Genomic DNA, 20,423 nt, shown 5'->3' with positions numbered 1-20,423 from the left:
TGTACCCTGGATTGGTTACTGTACCCTGACTTTTCTGTCTGTATGACAAGTCCGCTGTGTGCTACATGACGTTCTGCAAAACAGATGTGTTGCACTTACACAGGAGGTTGTGGTGGGTGTACAGAGTGTCTGATTATGACAACAGAGCCCGCTGTTTGCATCTGTGTCCTACAAACAGTTAATGTAGGATCCTGTCAACCATGACTGTGACCTTCCCCTAACCTTAACCAAGTAGTTTTAGTTGCCTAAACTTTAAACTTAACCATACATCACTGCACATCAGGAAACACTCACATGAATCATTTAGCTGTAAGACAATCCTGCAATGATCCCACATGTGGACAATTTTATAACTTGCAACAAGCTCAGCCATTTCAACCTTTTCACTACCCCTGATGCTTTTAGCATCTGATGCGCAGCCATTCTGACCCTTGTTAGTGCAACACCTTTTCACCAGTCTCACGTAGCATTCCTATGATAGTTAACAAACCAAAACCACAGCTGTGGTATCATGCATAAATATCAGTAATGCGATAATGGGAATCATAACAAACCTAAATCTTCTAACGGCTCTCCCTGTGTCAATTAAAAAAAGAGATATTCACGTATTTGTTTCATGTACAGAGTGAAAGATTCTCTTTAATAAGAGCCTTTTTATGTTTCAACAACAACTTTGGTTATCTTATTTACTCTTGTCCCGCTGGCTATTGATTCTAGGGTAGTGTTGGAAGGTTGCATTTATTCACAACACAAATTTTAGATGCAGGGTTTCAGTAACTGCTAAATTCAAATCGTTGTGTATTGCTCTCATTTTCTATTCTAAGACGGCAGTTTTCTGTAGACTGATTTATTGTCCTCCAAAACCCAATTAGGATTTTGTTTTTGAGTTCTCTGACCCACCCACGCTTATGATTACCAAATATGTAATCATGGTTGGTTTCTGCTGTGATTTCAATTCGCATATGACAGCCATCCCCCCGAAAATCTAAAACTAAGTATGTAGGTGTTATATATACTCTGACTGTAACCATGGCTGCCCCCGCAACATCAATCCAGTGATTTCCTCCACTTTTAATCTTGACATTTTGGCAAAGAAAGACAATCATTTAGCAGTGCTGTTTGATCTCTATCCATCCCTGTCAGATCTCCAAAGTGCCAATCACACTGCTGCATTATTAATTCCCAAACAGCTGTTAAATCCTCTGAAGTGTCTTCTCACTGGATCAATCCATCCTGTTCAATGGGGGACATATCCTTGTATCTTCAGTGACGCACATGACTCCATTGTAGCATCTGATGTTCCTTCTAAGACAATGACCGAGTGCTCTGACAACTGCATCCCAAGAATAATGATCATATACGTGATGTCAAGAGCAATTCGAGTTGCACTTGGCACTGACGGAAATCATCTATGCTAAGATTTTATCTTGATTCTATGAAACAACTTTTAACATTTACAACATGTCATCTCCAAATGTCAGGACTGTTAGTGTCATTTTTAAAAAACTACTGTGCTGTAATAATGTAAATGAAAAGAAATCAAATCTTCTGCACACTTGCTATTGCTACGCCTGCTTTCTTTGGCACATAATACAGTTTACAACAATAACGGTGGAAGGTTTCATTCACATCAGAGGAAACCAAAGGCAGGTTTCTCATTTCTGGCTGGCAATTGATTTTATCAGCTATACCTAGCAAGCTAATTAAGTTAATGTTAGCCCCATAAGTCCGCTGATAATGCTGTCTTTGGCTGACTTTTTAATGTTCCCAGCTGACTCATTTTTAAACAACGATGTTGTAAAAAGGGTCTTACATATGCACTTGATGGCAAAATATGATTGTGCTGAAGTATTACATTTGAACATTACCACGTTTGGCAGCTTAGCTTACATATGTACCATAGGCAGTATGCTAGTTGGCATGCTACCAACTGCAACAAATACTCAGGGCAAATAAATAGCACTTAGAGCAGATTTGACACTTTTGAGGAAACACAAACAGTCAATTTATGGTCTAAAATATCAATTCATTGTCTAGGTTTTAGGTTTTGGGTTCAATATTTGATATAATATTGACACATGTAAAAAGATAATTCTGAGAGAGTTTGTTGTTGAGCTGCTTTGTTATAGTTCTAATAAAGTATCTCCTCATGTAGTTTAATTAGTACAAAATGTGTCTTTGCTCTTGTAAAAAAGTGTAGCGGACATCCCAAAACACATCTTACACTCTTTCACTTTCACTCTGGAATATAATATTCGCTGCCAAAGTGGCTAGTGGCCTGAATCATACCTGCTGCAACCCAGAAATAATAATAAAAAAAATCATTTGGCTGGCATTTCCCCACACTGGTTATTTGTTGTTCCCACACCAACAGAACCACACCACAGGTGTGGTCGGACAGGTGGAAGCACCTCTCTACAGGATGAGGATCAGAGCGACGAGACAGATTAAGCCTCTGATACCACTGTTCAAACAGAGGGAGGCATGACTCCAGTTTGCTAAACAGGCGGTGGAACCACAGACATTCCAGCTCGCTATTTCCTCCCCATTAAAGGAGCAAAGTCTGTCTGCCTCTCTGGTTCTGTCTCTCTCTATTTTTAGCCGCCCCTAAGATGAGAGACGACCCACCACTGCGGCGGTGGCAGGCGTGAGTGGGCGATGGTATAGCAAGAGCGAGAAATATTGATAGAAAGACAAAGAGTGTACAAAGCAGAGCGACAGAAAGAGACAGGAAACGGGGGGAAAAACTAGGAAAGAATTAAGCAGAAGTTAAAAGAAAGCACAAGGCATCATTTTCTACTGCATGGAGATCTTGGTGAGTGTGATCTGAACTGAAGGCGTTCAAATGTTCTGTTGGCCCTGCCTATACCCTGCTGCCTAACCTAGACCTAACCTGCCTGGAGACATGCCTATCATGTTGGCTGGAGAATCACATTATACAGGCATGATGAAGGCAGAAGGAGGAAAAGGCAGGTAACAAAGAGAGAAAGATGAGCTGGAGAAGTAATATAGAGAGGTTTACATAGCGGAGGAGTATGGACACTGAGTGACAGGGAGAGACAGTAAAAGAGACTGTGGGTTCACACTGCAAGCAATATGGTTGTCTGTCTCTCAAACAACTGTAGGCAGAGAGAGATGCTGCAGTTCATACAAAGTACTAAACAGGCGAATCCTTTATTTTTAACTGCCATGGATTTCCCCGTTCATAAATGTACATTGTCAGCTTGCTAGTGCATGCTAATTGAGTAGCAATAACTAAAGATAAACACACACACACATAGTTAAATAAACAAGTACAACATTCATTCCAACATTATCGGTAATGGATGCAACCTCTCTCCAAGCATTGTTAGATTGTTGTTCCTGTTGTCTTTCAACTAAAAGTTTAAAAACCTGCGAAGTTAAGAATGTTTCTAAATGGGTTCACAGTTGTTGTTGATAGAATAAAATCACACGACTGATGACCAGTTGTAACTGAATGTTTCTCAGCTGACAATCTCGTAAAATGTTTATGAGAAGTCTGTTAATATTCGACATTTTTCTTATTGACAAAAAATGCCATGAAAATACCAAATCCAACAATGAATTCATCCCACTTAAAAATGATACCTGTGCAGCCAAGGCCTGACGTAGTTTACTCATCTTATTCATCCTTCGGATCAAATCCAGGTCTGAAGAAAAGTCCCTGTTTGACTAACATTTGCTAAAAACTACAGGGCCCGTCTGTTTTAAGAAATTATTTAGGCTTTTTAAAAAAAAAAAAAAAGTATAAATGAATGATCTGTTTTTTAAGATTCATCAGGAAGAAATGGATTTGAGGCTGAGTGGCACAGGCAGGGTAGGGGAGTCAGAAAGTATTGAGAGATGGAGATGAACTTTACACAGACTGTGCTTAAAACTTAAAAGCGTTCGCACAATTTCTTTCATGGACACATTTTTTATGAACATTTAAAACAGCTACTTTTGATTTGCTGTGCAGTTTTACTGAATCTGTTGAGCCAAGCTTGCAGAGTACGCAGTGAATGCCATGGTTTCTTTGTTGACAACAATTTGTGCTTTTTGTGAGTTACTGAAAACACTTGATTAAATTGAATAGACAGTTGTGTAAAAGAGGCCGACTGACAGAAAGGAGAGAATGACACAGATACTGCAGGAATGAAAGAGAATAAATGATAGGAAAAACAAGTGTCATAAAGACCAAGAAAAGGATTTCAAGTTATGCAACCCAGAGGGGAGCTGTAGATGTGTGTACCTGCTCGTGGTGCTCGATGCCCATGCTGATGGTGTTGATCAAGATTGCGATCATGATGCCTCGGTTGAAGTACTTGCTCTCCACAATTCCCCACAGCTTCCTCCTCGTCTCGCGCCACAGGTCCTTGCATCGCTTCTTAGGATTACAGCCGCCATGGCACTCTGCATCCTCCTTGCCTTTCTCGCCCTTCTCCTGTACCCCCTCCCTGTCCGTTTCCTCCACAGCTCCCTCCTCTGCTTCATCGTTTACTGCACTGCGAACTGGTCCCACCCCATCAGTGAGCGACAGGGCTGCGACACACTGGGGGCAGCCTTCGGTGGCAGAGGTGGCGCTGAGGGCCATGGGTTCAGAGGGTGAGGTGTGGTCAGGTTTATTATGGTGGGGACAGGGTGCACCTGACATGTTGCAAATGGAGGGTGTTAAAGGGTCAGTATATAAAGCATGCATCTAAATACAACCTCTTTGAATACTTTCACAGTTACATACCGTGCCTCTTCACTGCTTTCCTCTTACGTCCTTCTCTTCCATTGGCTTTCTTCTGCTTCCTTTCACCTCTTCCTCTTCCAACGCCCCGAAAGCCGCGAGGTTTCCCCCGCAAGGTGTTGAAAAGGGCAACAGTTTGTCTCTTGGCCTTGCGGAGGACGTGGCAAACCAACTGGAAGAGTTCCTCGTAGCAGTCCCCGGGTTCACTGGCCAGGGTGGAGGAGGACGAACACTGTGCCCGCTGCTCCTGCATCAGCTGGTGCTCCCTCTGCTTGGTCTCTGAGAACTGGGTGGCGATGACCACGAGGCACAGGTTGATCATAAAGAAGGAACCAACCTGGGAGGATGAGAGCCATGTGTTTGTGATCCCACCATGAAGTCAACCATAGATAGAAGATAATCATTTTTTCCAAACTGTAAAATATTTTTATGTGCTACATTTGTACTGGCATGAAATAGTCCTAGACCCATAATCTCAGCTATTAGTGGTCAGTTTCTGCCAGCTAATCACACTGAATACAGAACTCTCAGCAAGATGGCTTGAGGCCAGTGGAGTGAAGCTGTTGCTACCTCTAGTCTGTTAGCCCACTTGGCTGAACAAGTCCAAACATAACACATTATACAATATGGTTGCAAACAAAGCTGCTGTGTTTTCAGTGAAAACATTGAAGATAGTGAGCTGTAACTTGTCTCTTTTCTCTTGAGAGTACGATAGCCTTTTGCTACCACAACCAGCAAACCTTGTCGGTTTAAGAACAGCCAACATTAACCCCATTAGGGCAGGGGAGCTAACACCTTTACTTCCTTCAATCTGCTAACATTTTCTTTCTTTCTTTTCTTTCTCTCAGATCATGAGAGGTAAAGCTTATATTGAATATCATTCAAATGGGACAAGTATTACCCTGGAAACTCATGTGATTTAGGGATTTACCCCACAGGACCCATGGATTTATCTCTTTTACCACTGAAACTTACTGTAATCTAGGCTGGTGCCAGTACTTCATAGTGGCAAAATAGAAGCAGCTATTTGGGCCAGCCCTGGTTCAGAGTTAAATACCCATTCATTTTCTCCACAGTGCGGATGTTAGATGACTCACAGTTGGAGTACTTCCACAGGTTGGATGGACATGAAACTCTCCCAGTTGAATCATCAGCATCAACAAAAGATGAAATGGGTTAAAAAGTAGTATCTGGTTCTTAGATAAAAAAAAAAAAACATGATGTACAAGCCTATGTAGATAAAAGCAACGGGCTACAAGTCAACTATGACTGCCAAGGTGCATTTCAGAAAAATAAAATCCAATCATAGAGCTTAAAATTGTATTACATGTACTGTTAGTGGGTATCTACAGTTTAAATCAATTTAATTTTGTTTTCTGAGTCAATTTTGGAAGAATTTGGAAACTATGGCCCTGTGTTTTATTAAAACAGTCAAGTGTTTGGAATAAGTCGGATTTGCGCCTGATGGGTATTGTAGTATTTTGAGTCATTCAACCAAACTAACAAAAAAACATGATTTCTCAGAATAGAAGTTGAAATGAATAAAACTCATGATCATAACAAAAACTTGTTACATATCTGTTTGGGAACATTGAGAATGTAATAAGAAAATGAAATGGGAATTTACATTCAGGAAAACTACTCCCACTATGCAACTCTATGGCTTCAATATTTCTCACCTAGAAGAGAAACAAACACAGAGCAATCCTTTCAAAGATTTTAATTAATGCTAATTTACGCAGGGGTAAAGTTATCAGATGACCTTGGTGTTTGGAGCAATACGGTTAAGGGATTTGTGCAGGAATTTTAACCTTATGAACACAACACAACATGATAGATTCCAGTGGCGGAAATATGAGCAGGGCAATATCTTACCTTTGATACCAATAACCTATAAATTCTAAGTCATCTGTCACAATGTCGCGCATGTACACAGACTCTGTGTGTGTGTGTGTGTTTACGTTGTGTGCGTGCCTTGAGGTGAGTAAGGCCCATAAAAAAATCATTGCTAACCGACGTCACTGGTAGATTTTCAGAATTAGCAACAGAGACAACCTTATTACTCATCACATGAGGAAGAGGGCTTTGAATGCCATCCCATAAGAGAAGGTAAGGAGTCTTTGTGCAGCATGCTGAGACTTATGTATGTGTATTTAGGGCCAGCTAGACCTCAATATAATTTTATTTATTTGTAGCTAGTGTGACAGTACTGTGTAGTCTTTTTCTTCCAAATATCCTTTGACAAGAGTTGAATCTCTGCAGGTGGTTGTCATGCTGTGCTGTCTGTTTCTGGCTACGCTATCTACCCAGTCGTTTTTTTACTTCACCCCTCCAAGAAAGTTCCTGAGTACTTGAAGAAGATTTACACTTCAAAAAAAAAAACTTTCATTTTGCAGATCCTTTGCAGAACCTGAAGCGTTAATTTTGAAGGGAGCAAGAATATCTGACAGTCTATGCAAGAGTCAGTTTGCCAAAAGACTTTGTGTTAGGAAAAGACTGAGAGATTACTGCAGTTGAAACTGAAACCTGGCCTTGAGCCTGGTTGTTCTTGATTAATAATGAAATGGTTGTTGGCAAAAGAAAAACTGGTGAGGCTAAAGTATATGAGAGCAATATTCAAACACTATGAAAGTCAGAAGAGGAAAAAAATCCATTCTTTTCACCCCACTTTCTCATTCATCATCTCTTTCTATCTGCTGTTGAACTCATACTAGGATACTAAGACGAAAACCTGATCCTATGCTCCACTGTTAATCAAAAATAACCAGGTTTAAGGCCAAGATGATGATTTTCTATTGCAGCCACTACTCAATATTGTATAGATAATATGAACATAATATATAATATATACTTTAGAAGTGTGTCAGATGATGTTTTAGGCTCACTTTCTTTACAAGAGGCAGCAGGTGAAACGGATATAGAAGGAGAGAGAAAAAGAAGAAGAAAAAGGGCAAGGTCACCCAGAGAAGCAGAGCTGATGTGGAAAAAGAGGAGGAGAGAGAAAGCGAGAAGGCAGGGAGGGGGATGAAGTCTAACACTCTCTAGGCTGTGATCAATAGTGATTGTGAAGCCTGATAACCCCCTCCTGCTCTCCATCTGAACCACTGTGACAAAGACTATGGAAGAGCTGGAAAAAAAGTGTGTGTAAGCGGACTTGTGTGTGTGTGTAGGTGTCGTTGTATGTCAGTGTGTGTTTTGTGTGTAAAGCTGCTCTTCATTGATTCAAAGCAGAGATTTGTGGTCAGACTGGCTGGTTTTCAATCCAGCTCTCTGGACTCGTGGACTGAAAGGGAGGCAGTGGGTCCCAGCACCCGTTCAGCACCCTCACTGATCCCATCAAATATTTATACTCACACTCTGCTGGAGCCACTGAAATACAATTAGATTAGTGTGTGGGTCTGTATGTGTGTGCAGCTTTAGTGTTTGCAGCAGAGTGACATAATGACTCTGTGAGAGGCAATGAGTATGTGTGGATGACAGTGAATGGACGCATGTGTGTGTGGGAGAGAGGCTGCGGCAGAGCAAGGGAAACAAGCCCCCAATTTTTTTTACCAAGAACTACCATGACTTCCGAATATCAAAGCTCCACTACTCAATATTTTTGTTACAGCAGCTCTATGGAGCTTTTCAGCCTCTTTTAGCCCCTCTTTTTGGTTTTATGGCACATTTACAGTTTGGTTAGGTGTTGAAATCATTTGAACATCTAGAAGCTAAAGGGCGTGATGTTTTTCTCAGAAGGCCATAGAGATCAAACCAATGCTATGAGAAGAGTCAATACTGGACTTCCATTAGTCAGATGGACAGAAACACGACTCCAAACCAACAGCTGTTAACAACTGTTGAACAATGCCGCTTTAAGCTATTTGCATGGACAGTGAGAATAGAGAATAGAGGCTGTGGGCGTCTGAGACGTGGACACTAACTGACACTGAGTCAATCAAAGCCACAGCATGGGAACTCACCTGGTTTTAAATAGGACCTTTAAGCTCAATGTTATGTCCACAAACAATAACTATGATAAATGATAGATTGTTCCGCAATGCAGTTCAGCTCCATTGAAGTATGGTTTATGGCTTACAAATGTAGCTTAATTTCAAATGTACTTGTTTAACAATTTAGCAAAAAGCAAGCTCATACAATGTGGGAAATTGATCTGGGTATCATTGTCTCACAAATCAGCCGCCTGCTGCTGGCTGTATCCATATCCACGTATGTGCTGAATGTTAATACCAGGTAAGTGAGGGCAAAGGAGGGGCGCTTACATGGTGTCAAATAAAAAGGCTTATCACACTGTGCGGCTCTGTAGCAAAACAGGTTGAGGCTGCCATTTCCGGATGTTAAACCTTAATTCCACAGGGCCAAGCTATTTTCGTGGGAAAGCCTTTAATTCCACCGAGTCGTCTGGTCTAAACTGCTCTACACGATGGTAATCAGTATACAGCATCTCTCAAACTCTCTCCATCTTTATCTCACTTCTTTCATCTGTCTCTCCATCTGTCACACTCCCTCTCCATCTCTCTCTCGTCACTGTTTTCATCTAGCTCTCACATCAGTGACTCTTCATCCCACTCTACCTCTCTCTCTCAATTCAATTTGATTTAACACACTTAATCTGCATGAATGTTACGTGAGTGAAATTGTCAAAGCATCTGAGCACAACCTGACCCTCTCTCCTCCCTCTCTTTCTGTCTGTCTCGGTTGCCGTCTCGCTCTCGCGCCCTCTTCCATCTCTCCATGCTCAGTGTCGTGCAGTATGAAAGGAAACATAATTAAAAGTCTCCTCATCTGTCTGCTAGTGAGATGAGGACAAGCTGGGATACGAACAGAACTTTTAACATGAGAATGGTGACGCTTAAATCACTTTCCTCGGCTAAGTCTGTTTGTGAGACAAGCCTTGAAACATGCTGCAACAAAGCCGACAACAGCTGACTGTCAAATCTCGTCTCTGTGGGGACAAAGGACAGATTTGCAACAACTGCAGGGAGCAAAATCCTGCTATGATGCTCAGTCTACAACACTTTCAAGCACGACGAATTAGAACATATTCATCTTAAGATGCCTTAAACAGTGGAGATTTGCTTCCTCAATTAGATAATGTTTCAGGCATTTCTGCTTTAGTAGGAACATGTTTGTTTAATAGCATTTAAGTTGATTTTGATCCAGAATCTGGACCACAATGCACCATCAGGTTACAAGTTTCACGTGCGTCCTTTAAAACTGAAACTCAACTGAAACGTTGCAATGTTAAATGCGCGTTTTAACGTGCTGACATTCTAAACATTAAGTGCTAAAGATTGGAATTTAATGCTAAAATTAGTGCATTAGCATGCAAACAAGCTAACGTGCCAAATATTACCAATTGTTATTAACATACATGCTAACATGCTTGCGTAGTTGGGCCAAAGTACAGCATTGGTGTTTGAATTGTAAATTTGTATTTCTAGCTTTTAGTTGCTTAATAAGAATAAAAATAGAGAGAAACCACATTTCTGGTCATTTAGTATATTAAAGATGACCTCTTTGGTGGTCTGGAAGCGGCCTGCTGACCATTCCCAGGGTTCAGTTTGACTCTCTTTAAATCAGATTAATGACTTTTATGTTCCTTTTATGTTCCTTTCTGTTTCTTTTTAATTTACTTTTAAATGGTTTCTGCCCTCTTTATTTGCATTTTAATATTTGATGCTGTGTCTTCTATTTAATATTCTAATGCACCATTTAAAGAAGGGCCTTCTTTCCTGAAATGTGCTGTACAGTAAATATAAACTTGCCTTCCCTTGCCTTGCCTTAATACCAAAGCATTTTAATTCTAAAGGTTGTGGGACAGAACGACATATTGTATGACATACTGTTAAACCTGATGCTGTGATCAGTGTGTCTGCTCCAACCATGTGAGTCCGGAGGACATGCTGAGGGATTCGCTCTAATTAATAACATTTCATTTAAGATCAAAGAGGGAGACCAACATGTGGTCACGTCCTCTCCCCCTCGTCCTCCAATCCTCTCTCTGATTTCATGGACACTCCAGTCCATCATCACCACCTCCTGGTTTCGTCTCTTTATCAATCCATCCCTCCCTTTCCCATCACTCCTCCACTTCTTCCCTCTTCATCACCATCACTCTTGAACTCACTCTCCACCCCCCTTTCCCCTCTCTCCTCCATTTCCTTCTGTCCCTCGTCCCTCTATTTTCCTTTCTATTTCATCATCCTTTCTCCATCTCTTACTCTCCACCAACTTTTACTCCCATCCTCAGTTATTTCCTTCCTTCCTTTCCTCCTCCCTCCACCCGTCCTCAGTGATGTTTGCACATCAAAAAGCAACCGTCATATCACAAATCATCAGTAGTGAGACATTTTAGGGTAGAATGTCCCACGGCAAATCTGGAAAAGTGTGTGGGAATGCCCCCTTTACCACATGTGTGTGTCGATAAAATAGTTTTCTGATATAACCAGTAACTATTTGTAAGGAGCAAGATAAGTAGGGATGACAGCTGGACTACTGAGTGGGCCATCCAAGCCTGTGGGGCCAGCCATGGCAGTTTAGGGTAACGCAGATACAATGTAGATATAAGGCCAGGTCAAGACGCTATGCGCTCTGCGCTATGGTGAGAGAAGGAGTTAAAGGCACCTTAAAGGTGAGTTAGATCAGGGCTAGAGAACGGTGTCATGAGACCCAGTGAGATTTATACCCACTGCAGGGCCCAGTGATGGGTCAAAACATCATGAATACTGGGCTTCCATAGGAATGCTCTTTTGGTACATTTTACTGTGTATTGATAACGTGATGTGTGTGTATGTGTGTGTTTCCGCGTGACTGAGAATAATGAGTAGAGTGACAGATACATGAGTGATGCTCAGTATACGCTCAGCGAGAGAGGTGAGATGAAATGAAGGGGGGGGGGTGAAGGGAGCCAGGAGGTGGTAGAGATAAAAGGAAAGAGGAGAAGAAAGGAGGTTAAGGAGGAGAGTGAGACACAGAGGGTGCGGGTGAGGCAGAGAGGGATGAGGGAGGGAGGGATGGAAGGAAGTGTCAAGGAATGATAGATGGCAGGAAAAGGTAAGAAAGGTAGGGTGGAGAGAGATTGACAGATTTAAGGAGAAAGACAGATGTAGAGAGTAATGGAAGACGAAATGAAGGGTAAGAAAAGAAGGGAGTGTTGGTGAGACAAGAGGAGAGGAGGAGAGAGGCAGAGCTTGTGTCGGAATCTGAAGGCAGGCAATTAAAAGCATAATAAAAAGACAAGGCAGCCCCTGGGTTGGGGAAGTAACCGGGACTGGCAGTCACACTGCATTATGATAACACTTTCACACACACACAAACTCTCTGACAGGCTAAAAAGAAATATACTGAGGGGAGCACGCATCAGTGCTCACACACAAGAGCATACACACCCATTGCAGCACACATGCAGACTCAGAAGCTAAAGGATTGGAATTAAAAAGTGTTTTATCAGAACAAAAGGGGGATTCTTCAGGGATTTCAGCTCAGCTTTCACTATGATACTCACAGTCTTGTGTGTTTCTGTATGTGTGTGTGCATGAGTATGCAGGTGAGAGAGCGAGAGAGAGAGAGAGAGAGCAGTGTGACAGCATTTCATTGCAGTCGTCTGTATCTTGGCAACAAAAGCAGGACATTTAAAAGTATGTAAGTTGGCTGACTACAATTTCATAACATGTGTGGGGGTATTAATAAGCGTGTGTGTTTTAGACCAACTTTAAGTGGGATGGCATTATAATGATACGATTTCATCATGTTAATGTTCTAAAAATGAATGATTTTCATCACACCCAGCCCTGTGCGCCCCTTCCTCTACTGTATATGTGTGACTTACAATGATCAGCAGAATGAAGTAGATGAAGTTGTAGAAGGAATGAGCATCCATCACATAGTACATGATCTCCACCCAGCCCTCCAGAGTGATCACCTACAGTCAAGGGGAAAGGTGACAGTGACCAAACAATAATTGTATCCACAGGAAGTCTGCTCTGAGCGTTGAAACACTCCTGTTAAAGAAGAGTTCATTAAAAATAAGGCTACAGCCAGCAGACAGTAAGTTTGACTCAGCATAAAGACAGCCTGCTCTGTCTGAACGTAACAAAATCAGCCTCTACAGCTGTTACACAAACATCTTATATCTCATGTTTTAAATCCTTACAAGAACTGAAGTGTAAAAATGATGATTTCGCTATGTTACGGGGACTGTTTACTGGACTATTTCTTTGCTGGGAACAGTAATTTACTAGAGTCTTCACTGGTTGCCTGGCAACTGCTCACAGCCGAGAAACAGTCCGACACATAAGCCCCAATAAAACTGTGAATTGTTGTTTTCACAAGTTGGTTCACGTATGGATTAAACAAATAAGAGAAAACTTGTTAACTAGTGAGCTTTAGAGGGACAGAGCCAGGCTAGCTGTTTCCCCCTGTTTCCAGTCTTTGTGCTAAGCTAAGCTAAGTTAAGCTGCTGCTGGCTGCAGCCTTATATTTAACAGACAAACATGAGCGTGGTATTGATCTTCTCATTGAACTGTCTGCCAGAATGTGATTTGCCAAAATGTTGAACTATTTCTTTAACATACTGCACACTACAAAGCTTCAATACAACTTACTTAACTTAACTTTTATTCAGTGCAGATATGGGAAAATTTTCTTTCAGTTTTTTGCCCATGTTTTCCTCATACAAACAAGGATATTCTGCTTATATGGTACCAAGTTTACCAAAATTCCCACCTGGAAGATGACTATCCAGGCATAGGCGATGTTGTCAAAGTTGATGGCTCCTTTGTGGGGGTTGCTGTGCCCTGTATGACACCTGGTGTAGTACTGGTTCCAGTTGACACAGAGCCCTGCTACGCTGACGCTGCCATTGGCCAGAGGCTCGGGGCTCAGGCCCAGCGACTGGCGGTACAGGGCGTCGTCTTTGTCCAGACAGCACGCTCTGCCTCCTTCGCGGCGGGCCGGGACATCGGAGCAGGACATGATGCCGTTGTCGACTGGCAGGGAGCAGATGAACGGTCGCTCGTCATCCTCGTCAGCCATGTAGTAGGGCCTAGGTAGACTGATACCTGTAGTGCTGGGAGTGTGAAGGGAGAAGGTGGTGAGTGCAATACTGTACTAAAAACTAAAGATTATTTGTACAGCATTTTTATTTCATGAACTATATTGAAATAAGTAAAATAGGAAGTGTCAACAAAAAAAAGAAAAGAAGGGTAAAAGATCACAAATCATCACATTAAAGAGAAAGCATTACATTTAAGCAAGTATATCAAAATAAAGACGTATAACCTGATTGAATATGGTACTAAATGGGCCAAAAAGATGTGAGAATCTAAGTTGGCAGCAATTAAAGCGTGTAAGTATCATTCTAACCAATGTTTTCTTGCTTGAATATAAAAATCTATAAACACTAATAAATTCGAAAGTTTATTTGGAAAGCTATCATATTTCAGTTCAACTTCTTTGTCTTTGAAACGGAGACGCATGCTAAATGCCATGAAAAAGCTCTGTGATATACTGCAAATTGAGGCCGGGCGTAAACTATGACTGTGCTTGATGAGCAATCATTAAAATTTGGCAATCGATTTTAAGCCTTGTTAGCGCAAAGAAGCCATGAATAGAGTTCAGTAATTTGCTAGAAGAAGCTTTCTGACACATCTACAGAGATCCTGAGACACGAGATGGAAGAGAAGCAAAGGTATGCAGTAAGACATGCTATCAAAGAGAAGTGTGTGTGTGTGTGTGTGTGTGTGCGTGTGTGTGTGAATTAATGTGTGTGCATTTATGCTAGTTTGATATGGGAATTTTAGACAGAGCAAAACCACTTGTCCTTCATGGCTATTTCCAACAGACACCAGACAGAGATGAGTGGATGAAAGGATAGAGAGAGAGAGAGAGATAGAGAGAGAGAGAGAGAGAGAGAGAGAGAGATGATTATATTTGTAATGGTAAAATTGAAAGAAACGACACCAGAGGCTCAGACAGAGAGAGGCAGCTGTTAGTCGGCTGTCTGGCAGAGTTTGTCTGCCGTCGTGTGTCTGTTGCTGTCCATTCCCTGTAGTTTTTCTGGTGCGTCGGACATCGTTGGCTGTATTTTACACATATTTGTTGCCGTCAGATTGATCGCGTTGAACTGGCAACAAAGGCAGTCTGCGGGAGCTGTCTGATTGACTGTTCAGCCAATCCGTGATTTTCCACAAACAGACTAACAAATGCCGGCTGTTAAACATAATGTAAGCTGAAAAATGCGAGTGCAAAGAAAAACTTTACAGTGTCTTCCGAGCATTAACTGTTTGATCAAATTCACAGCGGCATGAAAATGGTTGCTTTACTTGTTTTGTTTGTCTTTCTGTGATATTCTTTGGACTGCAAATGCGTTTATTCCCTCTCACACTGGCACAGAACATACATGCAGACCAGTGGTCAGCTGGCTGTCAGCTGTAGTTTTTGAAAGGTGTTAACGTGCAGCCATAAACAGAGGAGGTGAAGCAATGTGAAGGAGCAGGAAGCATCACGTAGTGTTTGATCAGTCAGTCTTTGATGTGTCATGCCTTTTACAGAGACAGACAGAGGAATACATTACTTTACTACATTAAATGAGTTCCAGTGAGAGTTGTAAGTTCAACTTTTGCATTCAAAAATGTTGGAAATGAAAGAGAAAGATACAAGAGAAGGAAGATAGGGACACAGCAGAGGAAGACACTCAAAAAGGGAGCCGAGAATGAAGAAAGCAAACTGAATGATGGAAAGAAGATATAAGATATAAAAAGAAAGAATGACAAATTCTAAAAGTGGAGATAAAAGTCAAATGCCATATAAGGAAAGAAAAAAGGAAAGTCAGGAAGGAAACAATGAGGGAAAAGTAGAGGACCTTTGTGTAGAGAAATGTTAGACAACACAAAAAAGAAAAAAGCGCAGAGACCAGACAGACAAAAGAAAGGGAAAAAAAAATCAAAAACTGAATCAATAACTGGAAAAGGGAAGGCAAGACGGGGAGGAGGAGAAGAAAAACAAACAACAATAATATGTGTGAGAGAAAAAAAAGACAGACAGTAGACATGTTTGCCTTGCCATTAGAAAAAGAGCAAGGTGTACGCTAAAGACAGAGAACAGCAGAGCTCGGTGTGATCTCACTTTAATCCGAGAGCGGGTTGCTATTTAAAGGGCAGAGTGGAGAAAGAGATACAGATGGATGCAGACGGTGGTTAGCAATTACATCTGACCTGGTATTTGAGAAGGCTTGATAGAAGCAGCATTGTGAGTACTACCCTGTCTCTCACTCCGCCTGTCTTTGTCACATTCTTTGTATCTGTGTCACTAACTCTCTCTGTATTGTGCTGTACTGAATAGAAGCTATTACCTGAGGAGATCCACAGCCTTTGTACATCAGTTAAAGTCACAGTGTAGCTCTGGATATTTCTGACCAGGTCTCTGTTTCCCCATCTTGTCTCATGGGGCCAATGAAATCTAAACCCAGCTGTGCCACAAGCATGCCATGGTGTCCAAGAAATACAATTTGAAATGAATGTAATACCACGGAGTCATTGTCTCTGACAATGTTTTGGTTAGTGATTGGTCTATTAAGCTTTAATAGTTAAAGCTCCACTAACTAATTTCTTTTCAACTGTAAATCCAAAAAATAGTTAGACCTTTTATACATATTATAGACTTTTTAGGAAAAGCGCTTTTCGCTTTCTTGCCGAGTTACACGAGCAGATCGATACCACACACATCCGTCTGGTAAATATAAAGCTATAACCAGATAAGCCATCTCTCTCCAAAGGTTAAAATAAGTCCACCAAACAGCACCTCTGAAGCTCATTGAATCAAATTACTAGATGTTTTGTAAAAGGGGTCAGCTGTAGTGACAAACTACATTATTATCACCCAACTGTGCAGCTCTACTGAGCTTTTTAGCCTCTTTTGGCCCATTGTTTTGGCTTCACAGAACATTTCTGGTATGGCTCAGTGTTACCAAAGTCACCAGCCCTGTTTCCACCAGCTGCAGGTCGCTGCTTTTCACTACAAAACCTCCGATAACTAGCTAGCTGGTGAAGAAGGCGGATCTATTAGCTAAAAAGACGAAAAATGATAAAGACCAAACCAGAAATAAAATATTGAACTTGCATATGTCAGGTGGTCAGAAAGATTAGTCACAATGAAGGTTTATGTGGCTCTGGATGTGTAAAAGGGCAAATGTTAGCTAACACCTTAGCCACAACAACTTCTGCCCCCAGCTAGCTAGTACAACATTTAGTGCAGACTGTACACCCTTGTACACCATTAAAACCACATTCAATTTAATTTCCCTTTATCAACCCAACAGTTCCTCCTTTTTGTCCTGTCCATGACACTGTTACTCTTCTTCTAAGTGCTGAAGTCTTGTTCTTGAACTTGGTTAAACAAGATTTTGTCTGATCACTCTCTATTTGTTTTTCAGTTCTTTATTCCTGGGGGTGCAATTAGGTGACAAACACCCTGGCCAGTTTCTTTCCTGGCCAAGCAAAGCTGGCTACCTAGACCAAAAACAAGGCCAAAGCAGCTACGAGAAAATGTTTCTGGCTTTATTCAAAACCTTGATGAGAAATGTGTTGTGTGTTTGTATGAATTAGTATGGTAATACCAATTAAAAGCAGTTTTTGGTGCAGTATGGTTCTGTGAGTGTATATCACTTGTTTGTCACATGGATTTTGTTTATCAAACTAAGTAAGTAAAGTAACAATTTAGTGTTTATAATACCCTAGATTACCAACTAGTGTGGTGAAACAGCTGCTTTTTTGAGACTTATTCGGTCATGGAGCTAGTTTTTATCAACTAGCCGATTGTGTATCTGATTTGATATGAACCTAGCATTAATACATGTTAAATGTCAAATACTTCTCTATTCATCTCTTTAGCTCTGGTCGCCTGTTGAGCCCACCTGCTCAGCGCTCTCATTTCAAATACACAAGCAACACTTTGGTTACATGGCCGTTAATGTTTTCGCTTTTCACATGGCATTCTCTTTGTGTCATGAAGAAAGAGCCTGCGCTACAGTGTGTGTCTGCATGATCTGCTGTTGATCACCTGTGACTTCTGCTGTTTGTACTTTTGTCTCGTTGCTAACTGAAGGCCTGGGAAAAGCAAGTGCACGTCAGAAACAAAACGTGACCATCCACCAACTTATTCTAGTCTCTTCTTCCCGTCGCACACCCCCTCCGCTAATCCCCACCTCTGCACATGACAGAGTCAATATGCAGCGACAGCAGATATCACATCGGACATTGGCTGTGTTTCTCTGTATACTGTAGTGATTACGTTCGCCACCAGACAGCGTCAGATAGACAGCAGTCATTTCACACCTGAGGAGACGTTGGACTCCTGACAGCAGAGACACTAGCCAAAGGTGTGTGTCTCCCGCTTTTGTTCCTGGAAACACTCTGCGGTCTGATTTACAACCGTCACCCATGGTTTGCATCAGCTTTGTGGCAAAAAAAAAAAAAAAATCAGCTTGTGTGCATGTTTTACCAACATTGGATGACATTACTGAAATTATCTCAGGTGGGTCGAGACATCCTGTGATTACATCCCCTCTCCATCTCATCTCTGAATTGGTTACCATGGTGATGGCCTACCCCAAAGCCTCTCATCAGATCATTATTTTCTCTCTGGGCTCGGCTGTGCGAGCTGCCTTCCAGCCCACTCCTTGGTGCGTCCAAACCGGCCTAATCAAACGCTTGGCCACAGATTTGGTCTCCCTGGGCTCTCGCGCACCACCGACCGAATCCAAGTTATTGTCTGAGCTCTGTGTTTTCACAGAGGTATTAGCTGTACTCTTAATCATGAAGATATTTGGGAACAAACAACACCTGTTGAGCTTCCAGCTCCTAATTCAGACTTCTGTTTTTATTTTTTTTGCTGTTACCAGGGGACATGAAGAGAGTCATCATAATTCATTACTAATTGGAAGGGGCATAACACTGGTTTGAAAAGTGTATATGTGTATGTGTGTGTGTGTGTGTGTTCGGGGGGGGGGGGGGGGGGGTTCTTGATTGGCTTCCTTTTTTTGTGTATTTTAATATATAAATGATTGGAAGGATGTTGCTAAGTATATCTGGGGATGAATGTTCTGTAATGCAGTGATGCTGAGCCCAATAAAAGTTTCCCCAAGAGGACAACAAAGTATATCTTATCTTATCTTATCTTTGGAGAATGTCATTTTGTAGTTTGAAAAACTATTGCAAAAGCTTACTAAGCCATCGTTAATGATGCAATTAAAATTGTGGCTCTTGTGATTTGAAAATTGGGCGCTTTCAAATTGCAGTTTTGGTATAAAAACAATAAATCATTCAGCCTTAACGTCACATCATATCTTCTCTATTACGTTATCTTGCAAAGGAACGGCGGTGTGGTTCATGGAGTGTGAGGATGTAATCACAACCAGCTGTGTGAAATCACCAAAAGATGCACAATTTTATGGGTTGAAGTTGAAGGATATTGACATCTGATTGACAGCTGTTGCTTCTGCTACAGTGCACAAACAGATGCAGTACACAGTCTAACACAAACACACACACAAAGTGTAATCCCCCTGCTATTGAAGAACACAAGCAGAGAGTCCATCGGTAGCCGCCCTGCATCAACAACAGCATTTGCACTCCTCTGATTTTAAAGCGACATGACAGAAGAGTAATTGAATTTCTGACTTTTTCCACTAAAATAAACAGCCCACAGCCACTGAGATACAGAACATTAGTCCTGGAAATACCACGCAACACTATCGCAACAATAACGCTCTCACACATGCACCAAAATAAGATTTCACCCCAAAGAAAGGGGAAGAGGACAAGGAAAGAGGTGAAAAGATACAGAAAAATAAAGAAGTGAAGTGCATCCAGTTGTCAAACTGTAAAGGTTAGAGGTAGCAGTACACCTGATTCACACTGTTAGCATCCTATAGCTGAGACCTTTTCTAAAAACCTCAGATACCCTGCTGGGGGTATTCAATAGAGTGTGAGTATCAGTGGGGGAGTTTGTGATTGTGTGTGTGTGCATGCATAAATGTGCAATCTTGCACAGTGTGTGTGTGTGTGTGTGTGTGTGTTTTCGGAAAGTGTAGGAACGAGGGCATACGTGTGGCTGTGTGTGTGCACAGCGGGGATTATTTGCCACATACACAGTTAATTGCTGATGTGTATGATGACGAGGTGATGATGCAAAGTAAAAGTTCAGCCAATTGAGAACAGCAGTGGAAAACAAAAGTTGTTTCCTTGGTAGAATGCAGGAAAACAGGTGAGTGGGTCCAACTAGTCTCCTCAACTGAGACAACAGGGGTGGATTCCGTGAAACCTAGTGAGAATATTTTCTTCCACAGCACAGCTTGGGCTCTGGGCCCCGTAGAGAGACCCAAAAAACCCCTTAGTGACGCTGCAGCATCAGGGACATGGATGCAGGTGAGTCATTTGAAAGAAAAGTAACTCAAAGAAAAAGTGGAATATCAAACACATGAATGAGTTCTGTCTTTATTAAAACAGGTTAGCTATACATGCATAACGATACATGTAATTGTAATGGTGAACATTATGAGATGTTAATGACATATTATTGGGTCAATAGAAGGAAAACTGCGTGTAAATAAACTTGTATAAGGAATAACTGGTTGTCTTTAGTTTTGAACATGTTTGTTCCACATTTCTGAAAGCTGAATTAAATGTAT

General features: G+C 41.5%; 1 protein-coding gene across 1 annotated transcript in view; it reads right to left on the bottom strand.

Annotated features, from left to right (window-relative positions):
* The window catches only part of LOC139300060 (voltage-dependent T-type calcium channel subunit alpha-1I-like), a 144,763-nt gene that overhangs the window by 69,781 nt on the left and 54,559 nt on the right, over window positions 1–20,423 (bottom strand). Inside the window, exons 6-9 of the mRNA XM_070923041.1 lie at window positions 13,463–13,805; window positions 12,567–12,659; window positions 4,739–5,072; window positions 4,253–4,647 (exon numbers count right to left, since the gene is read on the bottom strand). Coding sequence (XP_070779142.1) covers window positions 4,253–4,647; window positions 4,739–5,072; window positions 12,567–12,659; window positions 13,463–13,805 — 1,165 coding nt within the window. The remainder of the gene's footprint in view (window positions 1–4,252; window positions 4,648–4,738; window positions 5,073–12,566; window positions 12,660–13,462; window positions 13,806–20,423) is intronic.

This window comes from Enoplosus armatus, chromosome 2, assembly GCF_043641665.1.
Source record: "Enoplosus armatus isolate fEnoArm2 chromosome 2, fEnoArm2.hap1, whole genome shotgun sequence".
Taxonomy (NCBI): Eukaryota; Metazoa; Chordata; class Actinopteri; order Centrarchiformes; family Enoplosidae; genus Enoplosus; species Enoplosus armatus.
This window is presented reverse-complemented; position numbering and strand designations above follow the sequence as displayed.